General features: G+C 37.0%; 1 protein-coding gene across 1 annotated transcript in view; it reads right to left on the reverse strand.

The window, feature by feature from the left end:
- Positions 1-16,606, reverse strand: part of THADA (THADA armadillo repeat containing) — a 418,709-nt gene that overhangs the window by 353,119 nt on the left and 48,984 nt on the right. The window contains exon 22 of the mRNA XM_074286698.1: positions 3,361-3,470. Coding sequence (XP_074142799.1) covers positions 3,361-3,470 — 110 coding nt within the window. The remainder of the gene's footprint in view (positions 1-3,360; positions 3,471-16,606) is intronic.

Below are 16,606 nucleotides of genomic sequence, written 5' to 3' on the forward strand. Positions count from 1 at the left end.
GCCTAATGAAATGCCTACCCATGGTCAGTTTTCAGATTTTTTTTTCCATCTTTAAAATGATGGGGCTTATCATCCTTTACAGAATGAAAATATGAACTCTCCTTTTTTTCTAAAAGAAAGCACTTCATAATAAAAAAAAAATTGGCTTCTTCAATATATTTTTAAACAAAGTCAAAATTTTGCTTTTTCATATACAGCTTTCATAACACTCCTGAAGAAGATGCCTCCTATTTCTATTTGTTTTCTGCTGATTGTTCAATTGTGAAGTCAGTTTATATTTGAAGACATTCTGAATAATCCTATTAAAAACCAATTCAAACAAATGCTGTTCATGTTTAACTCTTCAGTGATTTACCCATTAATCTCTTTAAGTGTTTCCTCCTTAACACAGCTGTAGTTCAAGAAAAGGCCAGCAACTGGCCTCAATTTCAGCGGATTTTCATGATCTCTTAAGATTTCTTTTTGCAAACTTCTTTAAAAAAAAAAAAAAGTTCTGTACATAAACAATTTTCTCATTGCTTAGGAGGCTTGTAAAAGGCTATCAAAGGGAAACCAATAGCAACAAATTTTCTTTTAAAAATGAAAATTAAACAAAAGAAAGCCACACACACTGAAAAGATGTTCTCTGCTAAACATTCTGGTCAGCAGACTTGAAATGTCTCCAAGGAAATCAAGACCCACTTAGTGTAGACGTAGCAGTCGAGAACTAATAACATATTATAGGTCAAAAATAGTCAAGGAGCAGTCCAGGGTCCTCTGAGTGGCCCCTCTCAAGGGAGGTCTGGGAAACCAGGAATGTGTTCTCCTCTCCCAACCATGCTACTGTCCATCCAAGACTCTTCCCACTGCACCATACAACTAAAGCTACTGGTGTTCCCCACAGCTTAGTGCCTATCTTTTTGTCTTGGTCTTTCTGAGTCTGCTCCCTCATCCTTTCAATGATAGGGCTGGCATGGATAGCTTTTTAGATCTGTTCCAACCCTAAACCTATGACTCTATGCTCTCTCCTTCAGAAAAGGCATCCTTCCTTGGCTTCAACTCTAACCTCCCATACTGATGACTCCCAAAGCCATTATCTCCAATCTCAAATTTCCAACTGGTGATTATATATTTCCACTTGAATCACCACTAACTAACGATGCCCAAAAGTAAATTCATTCTCCTTTCCAAGTTCCTAGTCTCTGTTAATGGTGCAAATATTCTCCCCATCCAACAGGCCTGAAAACTGGAATCATATTTAATCCATCTCTACCAAATCCAATGGGTCAACAAATGCTACTTTTTTTTCTTTGAAAGGATAATGGTAGTTGCCTGTATTTATTTAATTTCCTAAACTAGATTATAAGCTCAATGGCACAAGTTTAAAGTTTTAGACTCAATCTTTTCCTTTCCATTGTTGCTGAAATGATTAAAAAGTATTATACTTACCTGTGCCTGATTCTAATCTCTCCCATCTTTAATTAATTAGTTAATTATCTATTTATTAAGTATTAGATATTTGTAAATGTATCGCATTGGGGATAGAAAAGGAGAGGGGGAGATAAAAAGATAATTACTATTTCCATCATGTAACTGATTTGCTCAAAAGTCTTCAATGGTTTTCCATTCCCTACTCCATCAAGTCTTAGTCTTACCTGTCTGGTTTTAGCTGTCTTATTTACCATCACACCCTAATACAATGTCATCGTCATCAACGTCAAGCAAGCTTTAATCACTTCTACCACCCTTCTGTTGTTTCTCTCATGGAATGCTTTCTGTTCCTCCCTCAGTCTACTTAAAGGTTAGCCATCTTTCAAAGAACAGTCAAATTTCAAGCTCTTCCATACCAGCCTTCCTCCCCTAACTCCTATACTGTACACATAGCTGCTACCACATAATTTAACATATAATAATAAACTGTGCCATACTATTTGCTCTTGCTGCACTGTGTTAAATTCTGAATCCCTAGCTAGTTCTTGTACTTCTGAATATCTCTAACACCTAAGCTGATCCTGGTAGATGCTACTCGGGTTGCTGAGTGATTGCTACAAACAGGAAAAGCACTCGATATATATTAAACACCTGATGTTTTCCAGGCCCTGTTCTAAATGTTTCACAAGAATTATCTTATCTGATTCTCACAGCACCCAGGGAAGTAAGTACTTTTGCTATTTTCATTTTACAGTTTAATAAACTGAGGCAGTTAGAAGTAAAATAATTACCCAAAGTTACACAGTAAGTGTCCAAGGGTAGATCTGAATGCAGGTCTTCCAGATTCCAATACCATTGCTCTATCTACCGCACCACTTAGCTGTCTCTTCTAGTGAAACATCAATACAGTTGTGTAATGATAGAAAAGAAGCCATACTTTATTGGAAAAAAAAAAAAAAAAGTCAAAATGCCTTCAAGAAACAGCCATTTTATGGCAAGTGTATTTTATTTAATAAATTATCATTTAGAAAACATTTTGTGCTACCATAACAGCTAATATATTTTGCAAATGTTTTTACCAGGAGTGTGAAAAATGTTTAGAAAATGTTCATGAGGTAGTTGTCTTAACAGCCCAAAATAAAATGTTTGCTAAGGCCACAATACTGGCAAAAATCTGCTTCATTTCAAAAGGTTTCCAGGCAATGGAAATGTTTTCCTGGAAAATACTACCTTTTATTTGGAAAACACTTGCCAGTGAACACTTAGTCATTAAGTAATTTAAGGTTTCCTCCGCCAACTTTAGAGGAAAGGTGCTATATGAATGAAAAAAAAATTGTCATTAAAGTAGAATGTCAAAAACATGTACCTTTTTAACAAAATATATTAAGCCTACCTAAGTATTTTTCCAGTTAGAGGAAAAAAAATATTATTCAACCTACTTACTTCTCATTTAAAGATTCCTAGAGAATAAACTTCTGAAAGTAAACTTACTAAATTGCTAAGTGTTTCTTTGCCTATAATGGACACACACACACACACACACACACACACACACACACACACACACATACACACACACATTCACATAATTTTACACACATACCCAGCAATGCTTTATTCCAAATACCAAGTAATTTTCAAACAGACCAAACATTCAGTTCATTCACTGAAGAAAAAAAATAGCAATTTGGGAGTTATTTTTAGCAAAACATTCAAGTTTAGTTCAAATCTACTTCAAGGACACCATTGCCAGGTTTGGACATTTCACTCAAACATCTGTAGAAGGCTATACAATAAGACCTAAGAAAACAATTTCTCCTAGAAGTTTTCCAGCCAACCAAAATGTGCTCTTATAGACACTAGAGCACAAAGCTGTAAGCTCTTTCTTCACATGGCTTGCATATTAACTCTATAAAATATATACAAAAGGAACGTTTGTTTGGTTTTTACCTGGTTAGAACTTGAGTTAGCTTTACAAAGCCAGTGTAAGCCAATTCAAATGCTCCTCTGTGTCTGGATTGTAAAAGGTGTTGTTTAAAGTAGTTTCCTATATTCTTCACCTAAAAAAAATTAAAAATACATATTTCATTCATATAGGTGTATTTACAAGCTCATTTATATCCATATTATAACATAGAACACAATCCTTAGATATCAACATATTTTACCAAAACTACAGCAACTATCCCCACTGAGGCAATTTTCAAACTACATCTTACAACACAATTATAAGGACATATCATTTCTTGATGCCCAAGTTCAGAAACCAAAAGCATAGGCAATGGAATTAATTTCTGAGAAGTAAAAGAACTGTGACTAAAAAGCATTCATATAAAGCTGGCATTCTAAGTCTAAGATTCAGGATAATTTTTTTCTTTTAAAAAAAATTTAATAATAGATTTTTATTCTCAAAACACATGCAAAGACAGCTTTTTAACATCTACCCCTGCAAAACCCCTTCTCCAAATTCTTCTCCCTAGATAGCAAGCAATCCAATACAGGCCAAACATGAAATACAAGATATTTTTGAGGGGGGCTGGAAACTTTTAAAGAATATTCTGGCAACTGTATCTCAATATAATTGGTTTCCTTTGTAAGTCTATGTATCTTATTTTATGCATTTAAAAACATGAGAAAAGATCCATAGGCTTCATCACCAGACTGTCACCATCACACCAAAAAGATAAAGAAACTCTAGATTCAAGAATAACGACCCAAAGAAAACTGGCTTCAATTTTTCAGTCTCTGAATAACTAGGATTCACTGGATTTGCTTGATTGCCTTTTGATCAATGTTCTACAAGCCAGCTTGTCTGTACCTGGCAGGGAGGGGAGACCAAAAGGAGTACTATAATTTTCAAGTTAAGCTATCTGATTTATAAATATTAAAATTCAGTCCAGTGGTACAAGTTAAGGTTTTAAAAGTTAATCTGTGTTGACTTTAAAAAAAAAAATCTGTAATGGGCAGACAAAGTCAGCTTTTCTCCTTTTCCCTACCTCCTACCTATTCCAGGGGAGGAAGGGAAGGCAGGATTGGGAATACACAAGACTACATAATGACCAAAAAAAATTATGGGAAACTATAGCAACTTCTTCAACTCTAGAATCAAGCCAAAAAAAATTAGTCAGAAGCCCACTGGAAAATAAGAGACTTAGTGCCAAAAATATAATAGCCAACCAAGTTCTCTTATTTGGAAATGTCAAACATGGAGGGCTCCCCAGAAGAGAACCAAGATTCCTCAGTGTGGGGCTTAAGGGGGACCAGAAGCAATAGCAATCATATGTGACAGCAATTAGCCCAAGATATCCCAGGTCCATGTGTTCTGAGATACCAGAAAGAACACCAAAGATCCCATTCACTGGACCTCAATGATTTGGAAGAGGGGCCTAACTTAGGGAGAAGGAGGTCAGTTTAAGAACCCAGGTGACAGCCTAAACCAAGCAGAAATGGGTAAATCACCCAAAAGATACACAGGTAGTAGAACCTAGCCGTGACACAAAAGCCCCAATTGAGGGACTGAGCTGGGAGAGAAGAGCAAGAAGAAGATAGAGACTCAGTTAAAAATTATAATACATCCAAAAATGTCTAAAATATATAACCTAGAAGATAATAGCTCCAAAACATCTACAAGCAGAAACTCAATGAGAAAAATACATTTTCCACTAGAAGAAATAAAGTAAAATATTAAAGATGAAATAAAAATTTTGAAGGAAAGAATTGAAATAAGAATGAATAACTTAGAAGAGAAAATGATGAATCTTACATGGGGAATAGGCTTTCCCTATTTAGAACCAGAGAGCAAAGTAAAAATAGAAAGAATACCCTGATGTTTTCCTAAAATAAACCATGGAAGAAAAGTCTCAGGAATGTCATAGTCAAAATCCAATTTCCTAAAGAAAAAAAAAAAAAAATACTCCAAAAAGCCAGAAAGAGAATTTGGGTACCAAAGAACCACAGTCAGGATCACACAAGACCTGGCAGCCTCTACTATAAATGAGAGAAGAGCTTTGAGTACAATATTCCAAAAAGCAAAATACATAGGCTTACAACCAAGAATAACTAACCCTACAAGGCCAAGCAGAATTCTAAAAGAGAAAAAGTAGATCTTTAAAAGAACAGAGGACTTTCAAGAATTTTTAGTGAAAAAAAACGAGTTAAGTAGGAATTTTGAATTTAAAAATCAATAAAACCTAGAAAGGCAAATTTATTTAAGCAAATGGAAGGAGGATTATATGATGACAAAGGGCTGACACACTAATGTGGAAAAAGAAACAAATATCCCTTCATTACCTTAAAGTCTTTAGGGACTAAAATTAGAAAAAGAGAAAACCTGGAAAGGAATTGGATTTGTTCTGAGAATTTTAAGAAGGGAAAGAAAAGGTAATATAAAGGAAAACACTATCGTAACAAGGAAGAAGAAAGAGATAGATTATATTATTTCTCAAAGCTAGAGTAAAAGAAAAAAAAAGATGTAGAGGAAGGTATGGAAGGAGTGGGCATCAGATAAACATCACTAGACAAAGAAAGGTTGAGCATGCATATGCATGTGTACACACACACACACACACAAATACAAGAGTTTATTGTAAAAATATATCATACTTAACATGAAAAATAACAAGGATAAAGGTAAGTCACATTAAGAGAGACAAAAATACCAATGAAGGGGATAGATAAAACAAACTTCTTGATTCTAAAGGGAAAAATTAAAAGGAAAAAAAGGGAGGGGGGAGGTAAAAATTAAGAGGGTCTCTATCCATTAGAAAAGGCTGAATAAAGTATGGTATATGTGTAACAGAATATTATTGTGGCATAAGAAATGAGACTATTTCAGATAATATTATGAAGTAAAGAACTAGTAAAGAGTAAAGTCAGTAGAACCAGGAGATCAAGTAATATAATAACACATTAAGTTATACACTAACACAATAAGAAATACAATTATAAAGAAAAACTTATGAACTCTGATCAAAGAAATGATCACTCATACTTACAGAGGACTTAAGATGAAGTATGTTTACCTGCCTCCTAAAAGAGAGGTGATAAATTCTAAAAGCCAAAAGGAACTGACATTTATGGACATGAATTTTGTGTATATTTATACTTATTTATTTCTTGGAGGTTTTTTTTTCAATTTTTATTAGGGCATGGGTGTTGTGGGAGATGGGATCACATTAACAAGTCCAGTTAAGTAAACAATTAATACACCTTGAAAAATTAGACATGAAAATAGAGGCTAACAAGATAACAAAGAAGAAAATGCTAGATTAGTTAAATATCTCTGTTCTTTCAGAAAAAACATTCCAAAGACCTGATAATATTTGGTACAATACAATACAATATTAGTAACATAATATTTGGTGCAATACAACATTGACGAAGGATGGTATTTGGAGTTTGTAATAAACAGAATTTCTCATCTGTAACCATAGTCAGAAAATAATAAGTGAGAGATAAATGCACATGAATCTTGTCATTTCATCTCAAATGGGAGAACTTAAAAGACTATTCTGCTTTTTTTCCAACTGTAGATCTGAATTCTTTTTGCATAAAGAACTCCTATAGCCACATAAAAGCTTTGAAATACCAATTCCTACTGGGAGGAAGAGGGAGGAAAGAAATCAATTTTCTGACTCTAACATGACTGCTATCTTGAAAACAACAACAGATATACCTTATTTTTTAAAATGTCTAATAAGATATTTCAAGCTACAGAAAATAAAAACAGGGAATTGAACGTCCTTAGATAAAAAGGATAACATTTTTCAATTTAATGTGACTTGAGAAATACTCCACATTTCAATTTATTTTTTATTTTTCTTTTTAAATTGTGAATTCCAAATTTTCTTTCTCCCATACCCTGCCAGACTCACTGAGAAAGCAATATTAGCACCCTCTGGAGGTGAATAGGATTTTCCCATGAGTCCTCTGAAATTGCCTTGGATCACTGTATTAATCAGAGTAGCTAAGTCTATCATGATTGATCTCCATTATAACATTGCTGTCACAGTTCATCAGGAGTGGGGAATGTCCAGCTCACAGGCTATATAAGGCCCATAAAAATCATTTGTTAAGGCACCCATAGACAATAATGAAGTAAAGGCTTAGGTGCAACAGGCTCCCACTGCTTGAGTTGTTTAAAAGTTGACAATTTTGTATGGCTCATGAAGGGCCACTAGAAAAATAAAGGTTCCCCACCCCTGCTGCACACAATGATCTCCTGGTTCTCACTTCGCTTTGTATCAGTTCACAAAGGTCTTGCCATTTTTTTCTGATACCATCCCCTCATTTCCATAGCACAATGGTATTCCACCATAATCACATGCTACAATTTGTTCGGCCATTCTTCAACTCATGTTATGAAAATCCCCTCAATTTTGAATTCTTTGTCACTATAAAAAGAGCTGCTATAAATATTTCTGTACATAAAGATGTTTTTCTTTAGATCTTTGGAGAAAAAAGCCTAGAAATAGTATTGCTAGGTCAAAGGATATGCTTACTTTACCTAGGCCTAAATCCAAATTATTCTTTAGAATGGTTGGACCATTTCATTATTCCACCAGCAGTACACTAATGTACCTATTTTTCCCTCATCCCCTCCAGCATTTGTCATTTCTGAGATCAGATTTTCAACGCTATCTGTTATTCTCATTGACTCTGAATGGGGTCTAAATCAAACAGCACAGAATAAAAATGTTCAATATCCTCATAGATTTGCCATGTGATTCAATTATCCAGCATATGCGTGTTCTCAAACAGTGACTGGAAAACAGAAGGTCAACTAACAGAGGAAACCAATTTCAGATCAAGCATTACCCTAAGAGGCTTGGGTATAGTTGGAGAGAAGGAAAGGGGGGAAGAGAAAGAGAAACAGATCAGAGAAATAGAGACAAAGGACAGAGAAAGAAAGCACAGACAGAAAGTAAGGAGAGAGAAAGTGAGGGAGCAAGAGAAAGAGGCGAAGGGGGAGAGAGAGAGAGAGAGGAAAAAAGATGGGGTAAAGGAGAAGAGAAAGTGAGGGAAGAAGAGGGAAAGGTGGAGGGAGAGAAGGGGGTGAGAGTGAAGAGACAGGAAGAGACACAGAGAGAGACAGAGAAAGAGAGACAGAGAAAGAAAAAGAAAGAAAAATATTTATATGTGGATAGTGTGGAAAAAAGTGGTTCAAGGCTTTACCTAAGAGCTCAAGGCTTTACCTAAGAGCTAAGTCACCAGAAGTTGTTCTAAAGCAAAAAATAAGATTTAGAAAGTTTCTGCTGATTACAATTATATGCTCAATAATCACTTTGCATTATACACTGATGAGCCACGAGGAGGTGGGCTTGGAGTCTGGAAGACCTGAGTTCAAATCTAACCTCATACATTTACTAGATATGTGATCCTGGGTAAGTCACAATCTCTAAATCAGTCTTCTCAAAGGTAAAATGGGGATAATAACAGCACATTCCTCCAAGAGTTGTTGTATTAAATGGGATAAAATTTGTAAAGCACTTAGCACACTGCCAGACAGTCTCAATGCCATGTTTATTCTCCCTCTGTGTAGTACTTGAGTATAGATATCCTACTGAATCAATAAGGATTTCTAGAACATCCTGTTATATGAAGCCTGAGGTCCATAGGCCTAGTACATTGCACATGCTTTCATATTTTTTTGATGTAGTCATCATTTTGGCTTATTTTTCCCTCCCTTTAAAAAAGATTATTTGTTATATGGAATGGGGTTTGTTTTATGGGACAGGTCTCTGGGAAAGGGAAGGGAGAAATACTAGGGATAACTATGGTAATGTAACAATACACACACACATGACAATAAAAATTTATTTTGAAGAAATCATTTTATATGCCCAGCTAATGTGCTAAAACCTGGGGAAGAATACAAGGGAAGTATAGAATTAGGTCTCTATCCTCCAGGAATTTTCAGTCTATATAAGAATCAAAACGAATCTACATTTAATAAATTAAAAACACCTAAGACACTCCATCGTATTGTGTTGAGAGGCAGATGGTCCAGGACTAAAAGGGTGAGATTGCCCTGGATTCTATCCTATTCAGACATCATTCGTGTTCGGTGTGAGACACTCCCTTTTAGGAAGGACATTAATAACTGGCCAGGCCGCAGAGGATGGTGACGGGCACAGTGATATATCTTCCAATGATAATCCATGAGGATCCCCTAAAGGAAAAGGCTTGGGGAAACAGGAGAGCTGCCTCCAGGACTCAGAAGGGACAAGCCTGGCAGCCAGCTTGGCCTGGATGACAGAGTCAGGAACATGGTTGTGAGGTTCTAGGAGACAGATGTAGGCTATACCCCCTAACAACCAGAGCCCTCCGAACGTTCAACGGGCAGCTCCCCTGACTACCTGTCTGGGATAACAGAGGATTCTTATCAAGGCAAAGGTGGGATTAGATGTCTGCTGAGATGGCTTCAGCTCATGACAACAATGAACATCATTCACATAAAGGGGAAATCATTATATGCTCAAGCAGCCACGGAAAGTTTTACGGGGAAAGTAGGACTTCAATTAGGCCTTCAAGGATGAGAAGTATTCAGAGAAAAGGGAGGGGGAGAAGGCACGTTAAAAAGGCCAGGGTGACCCAAGACCCAGAGACTGGGGTCTATGCACAGGGCAGCCTGCTGTGGAAAGGTTTGGAATTGGGAGAAGTGAAAGGAAAGGATGGAAAGGTAGGGTGGGGCCAGAGTATGCTTGCAGAGGAGTTCAGACTTGATGTGGTAGCCAATAAATAGCATTATTATTACATATATTTCTGTCTTGGTGCCCACTGCCAACTGTGAATACTTGGAAGGCAGACGCCGTGTTATGATCTACACTCACTATTTCCACAGCGCCCATCACAAAGTCATTCATGCTGCGGTGGCAACAAAATAAATCTTTCCTGTGGGCCCAAAGTGCCTTTAAAAGTGTCTTTTAAAACCCAGAATCTGGAATGAAACCAAAGTCCTCTGAATTCCATCCCAGTGAATCACAGAATCTCAGGATTGACTGCATCTGAGCACCGTTCCACCATTTGAACCTCTCCAGGGGGTGGGATGGGAAGCTGTCCCTTTAGGAAAGCCCTTTCATTTCTGACTGGTCTAATTACCCAAGCTCTGTACAAAGGTTATCTCATTTGATGGTTACAACAAACCTGGGAAGTGGGGCTATGATGATCCCCATTTTACAGTTGGGGAAAGTGAGGCAGAGGTTAAATGAAGTGCTCAGGATCAAGGAATAAATATCTCAGGTAAGATTTGATTTGGGTCTTGCTGACTCCAGGCCTGGTACTTACTCTAAACCCTTTGCCACCTTGATACTTAGGGGGACTCGGCATTATAGTCCAGTAGAAATGTCTTCTTGACCAGGAAAGACTGGCTGGATTAACATTAATTTGGAGATCTGTCTCTCAAGACTCATAAGAATCTCTGCTTGGCCCTGGGATGTTTAATTTTGTCAATGACTGGGATCAAGGCATAAGTGAAATACGTGGATAACACGGTGGTACAGTGGAGAAGAGGCCAGACCTGGAGTTAGGAAGACAAGAAATTAATATTTGGAGAGCCCTGAACAAAAGTGTCCTCCCCCACAGAGACCATAAAAGGTGTTCAAAGACCATGGAGAGGAGGACCCATTCCCTGGGGAGTCCATTCTACTTTAGAACAGCTCTGATCAGGAGGAAATTTTTCTTTATATCAAACTGAGATCTGCTACTTTTTCATTTCCACCCACTGTTCCTAGTGTTACCCCCGGGGCCAAACAGAATAAGTTTCTGTCTCATTTGCAGGTTCATCATCCATCTCCAAAGCCCTAAGCAGGACTGTCCCCTGAGGCTCTGCCTGGGTGATCTCATCTACTCACACAGGTTCAATTACCGTCCATACACAAATGACTCCTACAGCTATGTATCCTATCCTAATCACACAGCAGTCTTTCAGCTCTGGCTGCGCTAGACATTATACTAATGTCCCAAAAGTATCTCAAAAGCAACAGGTTCCAGCTCATCTCCCCTCCTTAAGAAACCCCTCCTCCAAGTGGATATCTTCAACATAAAGAAGATCCAACTCACTTCCAGTTGATCAATGATAGACAGAAATAACTATACCCAGAGAAAGAACACTGGGAAGTGAATGTAAATTGTTAGCACTACTGTCTATCTACCCAGGTTACTTATACCTTCGGAAGCTAATAATTAATGTGCAACAAGAAAATGGTATCTACACACATATATTGTATCTAGGTTATATTGTAACACATGTAAAATGTATGGGATTACCTGTCATCGGGGGGAGGGAGTAGAGGGAAGGGGAGGATAATTTGGAAAAATGAATACAAGGGATAATATTATAAAAAAAAATTACTCATGCATATATACAGTGAAAAAAAAATTCTAAATAAAAAAAAAAAGAAACCCCTCCTCCAAACTTCTCTATTTTTGTGGAAGAGGGAGAGGGGCACCGCCATCTGAATTGGTCAACTGGGTTTATAATATTGGCACCGGCCCTAATATCTGGTAAAATGCCTTACTCAGAAAAAAAGTCTGTGTCAATATGAAAGGAATATGACATTAAATTATTGTGTTATTAACTCTAATTGATAGAAAGGAAAAAAGGAGGAGGAAGAAAGAAGAGAGGAAGAAGGAGAGAAGGAAGGGAGGGAGGGAAGGAGGAAGGAGGAATCTCCTTTGTATCTGACAAAGGTCTCGTGGTCCTTAGAGTACATCTGCAAAGTAGGTGGTTAATTCCTCTTCTTTAATGTCAATCCCACTAATAAATATACTATATTCCTGATATTGAACCACTTGACAGTGCCAAAGACTTGGATGACAAAAACTTTCCTTCCTGAGTCCCCAGTGGCTGAAGCCCCTGCAGGTCCCATTGTCAGATGCCTCCCTATAAATCTTCCTTCTTTCCTTTCCTTCCCTTCCCTTCTTTTCTCTTCCCTTTCCTTCTCTTCCCATCAGAGCTGTTTCCTAAGATATGCCTGGGGGCACAGGGGTGGAAACCTGGTTCTTCTCAAGGCTTTTGGGTTTAAGGATCCCAGCTTGTCTCCATCAGGGTCTAGGAGGGGAATGGAAGTCAAGTGGGAAAGAAAATACAATTTCTTAAAACTTCTATGCATCTCCCATCTCAATATACCCTAATGTTTGCTTGCTAAGTCTCTAACTGATAAATACTGCTAAGCTACTATATCTTTCTATTTTCTTCCATATCTAAATTTGATTAGCTTTTATTGAATGTTATTCAATTTGACAAACATTCACCAAATATATGTTGCCTCTCCTGCTTGTCATCCTATGCAGGAGCCCAATATGTTAACAATTTACTTTGGTCCAAGATCTGATATTTGCCTCATTCTCTATTCCTTGAAAATTGTCTATTATTTTTTCCTACGAGTCAGAAATCTAAGAAATTAGGATGGAAAAGACCATCTAGTCCAAAATATTTTTTTTAAGTTATAAGAAAAGCCTTAAAATATGCCTTTAAATTCAGGGAGTTGGACTAGCTTAATAAATATCATAAAATTTTTGAGAAGTCAGCTGCTGAGATAATTTAAGATGATTATTGAGTAAAAACCAGTAGTCATATATGAAACAGGTTTTAGCTGGGGAAAAGAACCTCAGATTTTTTTCAGAACTGGTGAATGCATACACCCTATTTACAGGCCATTTCTGAGTAACTAAAAACAGAAATAAAAGAAACTACAGGAATGTTAAAAAAAAATAAAAATAAAAACCAGTCAGCTGCATACATTGCAGAAGGGAGGAGAGGGGAGACCGTGACAGCCAGCAATGGCTGTTTTCTCTAGCAATAAATGTTAAGCAGGCAGAGGAAAGTCAATATGAAAACCCAACCCAATGGCTTAGTTCAACCTCTGTTCTAAAATTACAGAGAAAAATATATGCTAAGGCCCTGGGTAGAGGAAATTCTTACAAATCAGTACCTCTTCACATCTGGGACTGAGCACATGGGTGTCATATATCCCTTGGAAAGATCACCAACCAAGTCTATCAATCCAAACCCCTACATTAGAGAAACATCAAGCATGAAACGCAGACACAGTCGAGTCAGGAAGCTGCACGATAAGGTTGCCTGCCCCGCTCACTCCTTAAGGGTCTCAATTTACATCCCTCAAAGGTGGTTTTATCTCTGCCTCTTGTACAGGGATATTATGAAAGAACCTTTCATTATGTGATTACACAGTAGGAAGGAACTTCGACAGACCTCTGGATACATACTAATTTGTAAGATCCAACGAGGAGAGGACAAAGGCAGAGGGGGTGACATGGAAGCCATAGGTTCAAGTCCCAGCTCTGACACTAGTGAGCCTTATGACTCGAGTAGAAAGCGTGATCTCTTTCTGTGTCTTGGTTTCTTCATCTACAAGATGAGAAGTTGGAACAGATGGTTTGTAAAGTGCCTTCCAACGACACTTCTTTAATTCTATGAATTTGGCGCTGCCTTAAAAATACTTTATTGGCTCTCCTTATACTATCACTCCTAGCTCTCCTTCCCCAGCAATCAAAGTTCTCATTTATTCCTCTGCCTAAAGTTCCAAAGGAACCAAGGGCCACAGCCTGTGCAAAGAAAAAAAAAAAATTAGAAAAGGCCCCAAATAAGTTAAGAAACAGAAGGATCCTGCCTTAGTTTTACAGAGAAGCCTTCTATTCCAAAGCTCATTATTAAAAATGGATAGATGCTCTTCTTTCAAGAGAACAGCTACTAGAAGTAGAGTAATACTGTACTTTACTGTCACTGAGAGTGAGTTACTTTGTTGTTGGGTTTTTCCCCACCCTCAGGAACAGTCAAATCTCTATGTTGCAGTTTATTCTGTTTGGAAATTAAAATTGGTAGTTCTGCAAATGGGGGGCCTGATTTTGGGGTCTATGATACAATGGTGGCAGCAGGGATGAATCCCTCCTGTCATTACCATTATAGGTGTAAGCATGGACAGATTTGGCAAGGGCCTGGCAGCAAAGTTTTGTGGGAGGCTGACAGCTCCTCCCAAGAGAGGGTTTTATTCCTCATATACTTCAAAACTAGTAAGGTAACTTCTTATTGTTGTTTTTTCGAAAAAGGTATTTTAATTTAAAATACTTAAATATCAAAAAAGAGCATTTCCACACAAAGAACAGAACAGCAACAACAAAAAATTCAGTATAAAACCATGATTCTCTATTTCATACTACTTGCTTTTAAAAAAAAAAAAGTATATGATAAATTCTGTACATTAATTTTAAACTGCCCTGGTCATCACTGCTTCCTTCTGAACTTCCTTGTTCTTCTGTGTTCTTCTGTGCATTTAAAAGATTTATAGTGGCCCTTTTTTTGTTTTCTGCCATCACTCTTGCTAACTTCCTACCGTACCAACCAACTATAAGTAAGAAAGGACAGAAAAAATTAAATCCTTATAACAAGTAGCAGTTAACAAAATGAATCCATATGAGGACTCTGTCCAAAAATGCATGTCTATATATCTTGTGTTCTTACCTTTCTGTTAGAAGACAGATACCACATGGAAACATATAATCTCTACAGAAATGGTCAAGACTTTGATCACAATTCTATGCTCTTCCAAAATTGTTTTTTATTACAATATTGTTGTCTTTATACAAACTGTTTTCCGGGTTCTGCTCAATTATCTCTGCAATAATTCATACTACCATTCTCTGAAACCATCTCTTCTGGCATATCTCATGGTGAAAGGATATTCCATTACATTCATAATTTGTTGAGATATTCCCCAACTGTTCTAAGAAGGAATCAAAAGCAACCCTTTAAATTCCAGTTCTTTTTTTTCTTTCTCTATTCTTCCCTCTCTCCTTTAAATTTTTCTTTTAGGATCAGGAAATTAGCTTTGCTTATGACTATTCCCTCTTCAGTATTATTTTTTCTCTTAACTCTCTCCCCCACTTCCCTATCTTTGTTTGTATCTCTGTTGAGTTTGATGGATTTCTAAACAAAGTAGTGTTTGTGTGTGTGTGTTCAATCCTCCTTTGTACATCTTAGATAAAAGGTTCATCTGATGTCCACCCCACACACACATTTTCCTCCATATTAATATATTCTTTTCACACATTCCAATTATGAGAAGCATATCTGACTTCCCTTCTTCCTCCTTTCTATACTACTAGTGTAATATTTTTTTTTTTTACTTTCCCCTCTTAAAATGCTTAAGACAGATCCAATTTCTCCCTCTCTCCCCAGGACCTCTGTTTTTCTTATTTAATTCTTTCAATATCCTTTGAAGACAATAAGCTTCTGAAAGAACATTTACTTCTTCCCCCCCATTAGAATAGTCATTGGGTTCTGTGTGGTCTTTTCCTGTTTTCATGGATTCCACGTTTTGGGGAAGGTTTACTGCATTTTCTTCTAAACTATTCTTTTTCCATTGCCTTTCATAGGAGCCTTTATTTGATTTTTTTTAAGTCTTTTCTTCATTTCTTCTATTTACATAATCCTGGTAGAGCACCCTTTTTTTTTTTTTTTAACTTTGAATCTTTGCTTAAGGGTGGTGCAGAATCAGATTTGAAATAATTTTTGATACTAAATAGTATTTCCTTTGATCTGTTCATCTGTCCAGCTTTAGTTCCTGAATTAGAAGTTTGTGTTAGGAGTACAAGTTATCAGCCTTATTTGTCCTCGTCCTAGATCTCCTAGATTCTTGAATTGGCTCTACCTCCCAGATTTTGCCATCATCAAACAAGAGGAGCCTTTTTCTTGTTTAGACAGCCATCTTGGCAGGAAGCCCAAATTATTATTATTATTTTTAATTAAAGTCAATGAAGTGCCTATAAAACATTTGCCAATCCTCTTGGAAATCAGTCAGTAAATAAACATTTATTAAGCATTTACTTTGTGCCAGGTACTGTGCCAAGCAGATACAAAGAAAGGCAAAAACAATTCCTGCCCTCAAGGAGCTCACATATAATGGGAGAGGCAAAATGTGGACAATTATGTACCAACAAGATACATGCACGGTAAATTGGAAGTAATCTTAAGGAAGTCATTAAAATTAAGAGGAATCAGGAAAGGCTTCTTTTAGAAAGCAGAATTTTAGCTGAGACTCTAAAGTCAGGAAAGCCAGGAGGCAGAGACAGGGAGGGAGCTCAAACATGAGGGGAGCTCAAGAAAATGCTTTGAGTTAGGAGAGAGGGTGCCATGGGCAAGGAATAGCAAAGATGGCTGTTACTGGATCCCAGACTA

This window comes from Sminthopsis crassicaudata, chromosome 2, assembly GCF_048593235.1.
Source record: "Sminthopsis crassicaudata isolate SCR6 chromosome 2, ASM4859323v1, whole genome shotgun sequence".
NCBI classification, from domain to species: domain Eukaryota; kingdom Metazoa; phylum Chordata; class Mammalia; order Dasyuromorphia; family Dasyuridae; genus Sminthopsis; species Sminthopsis crassicaudata.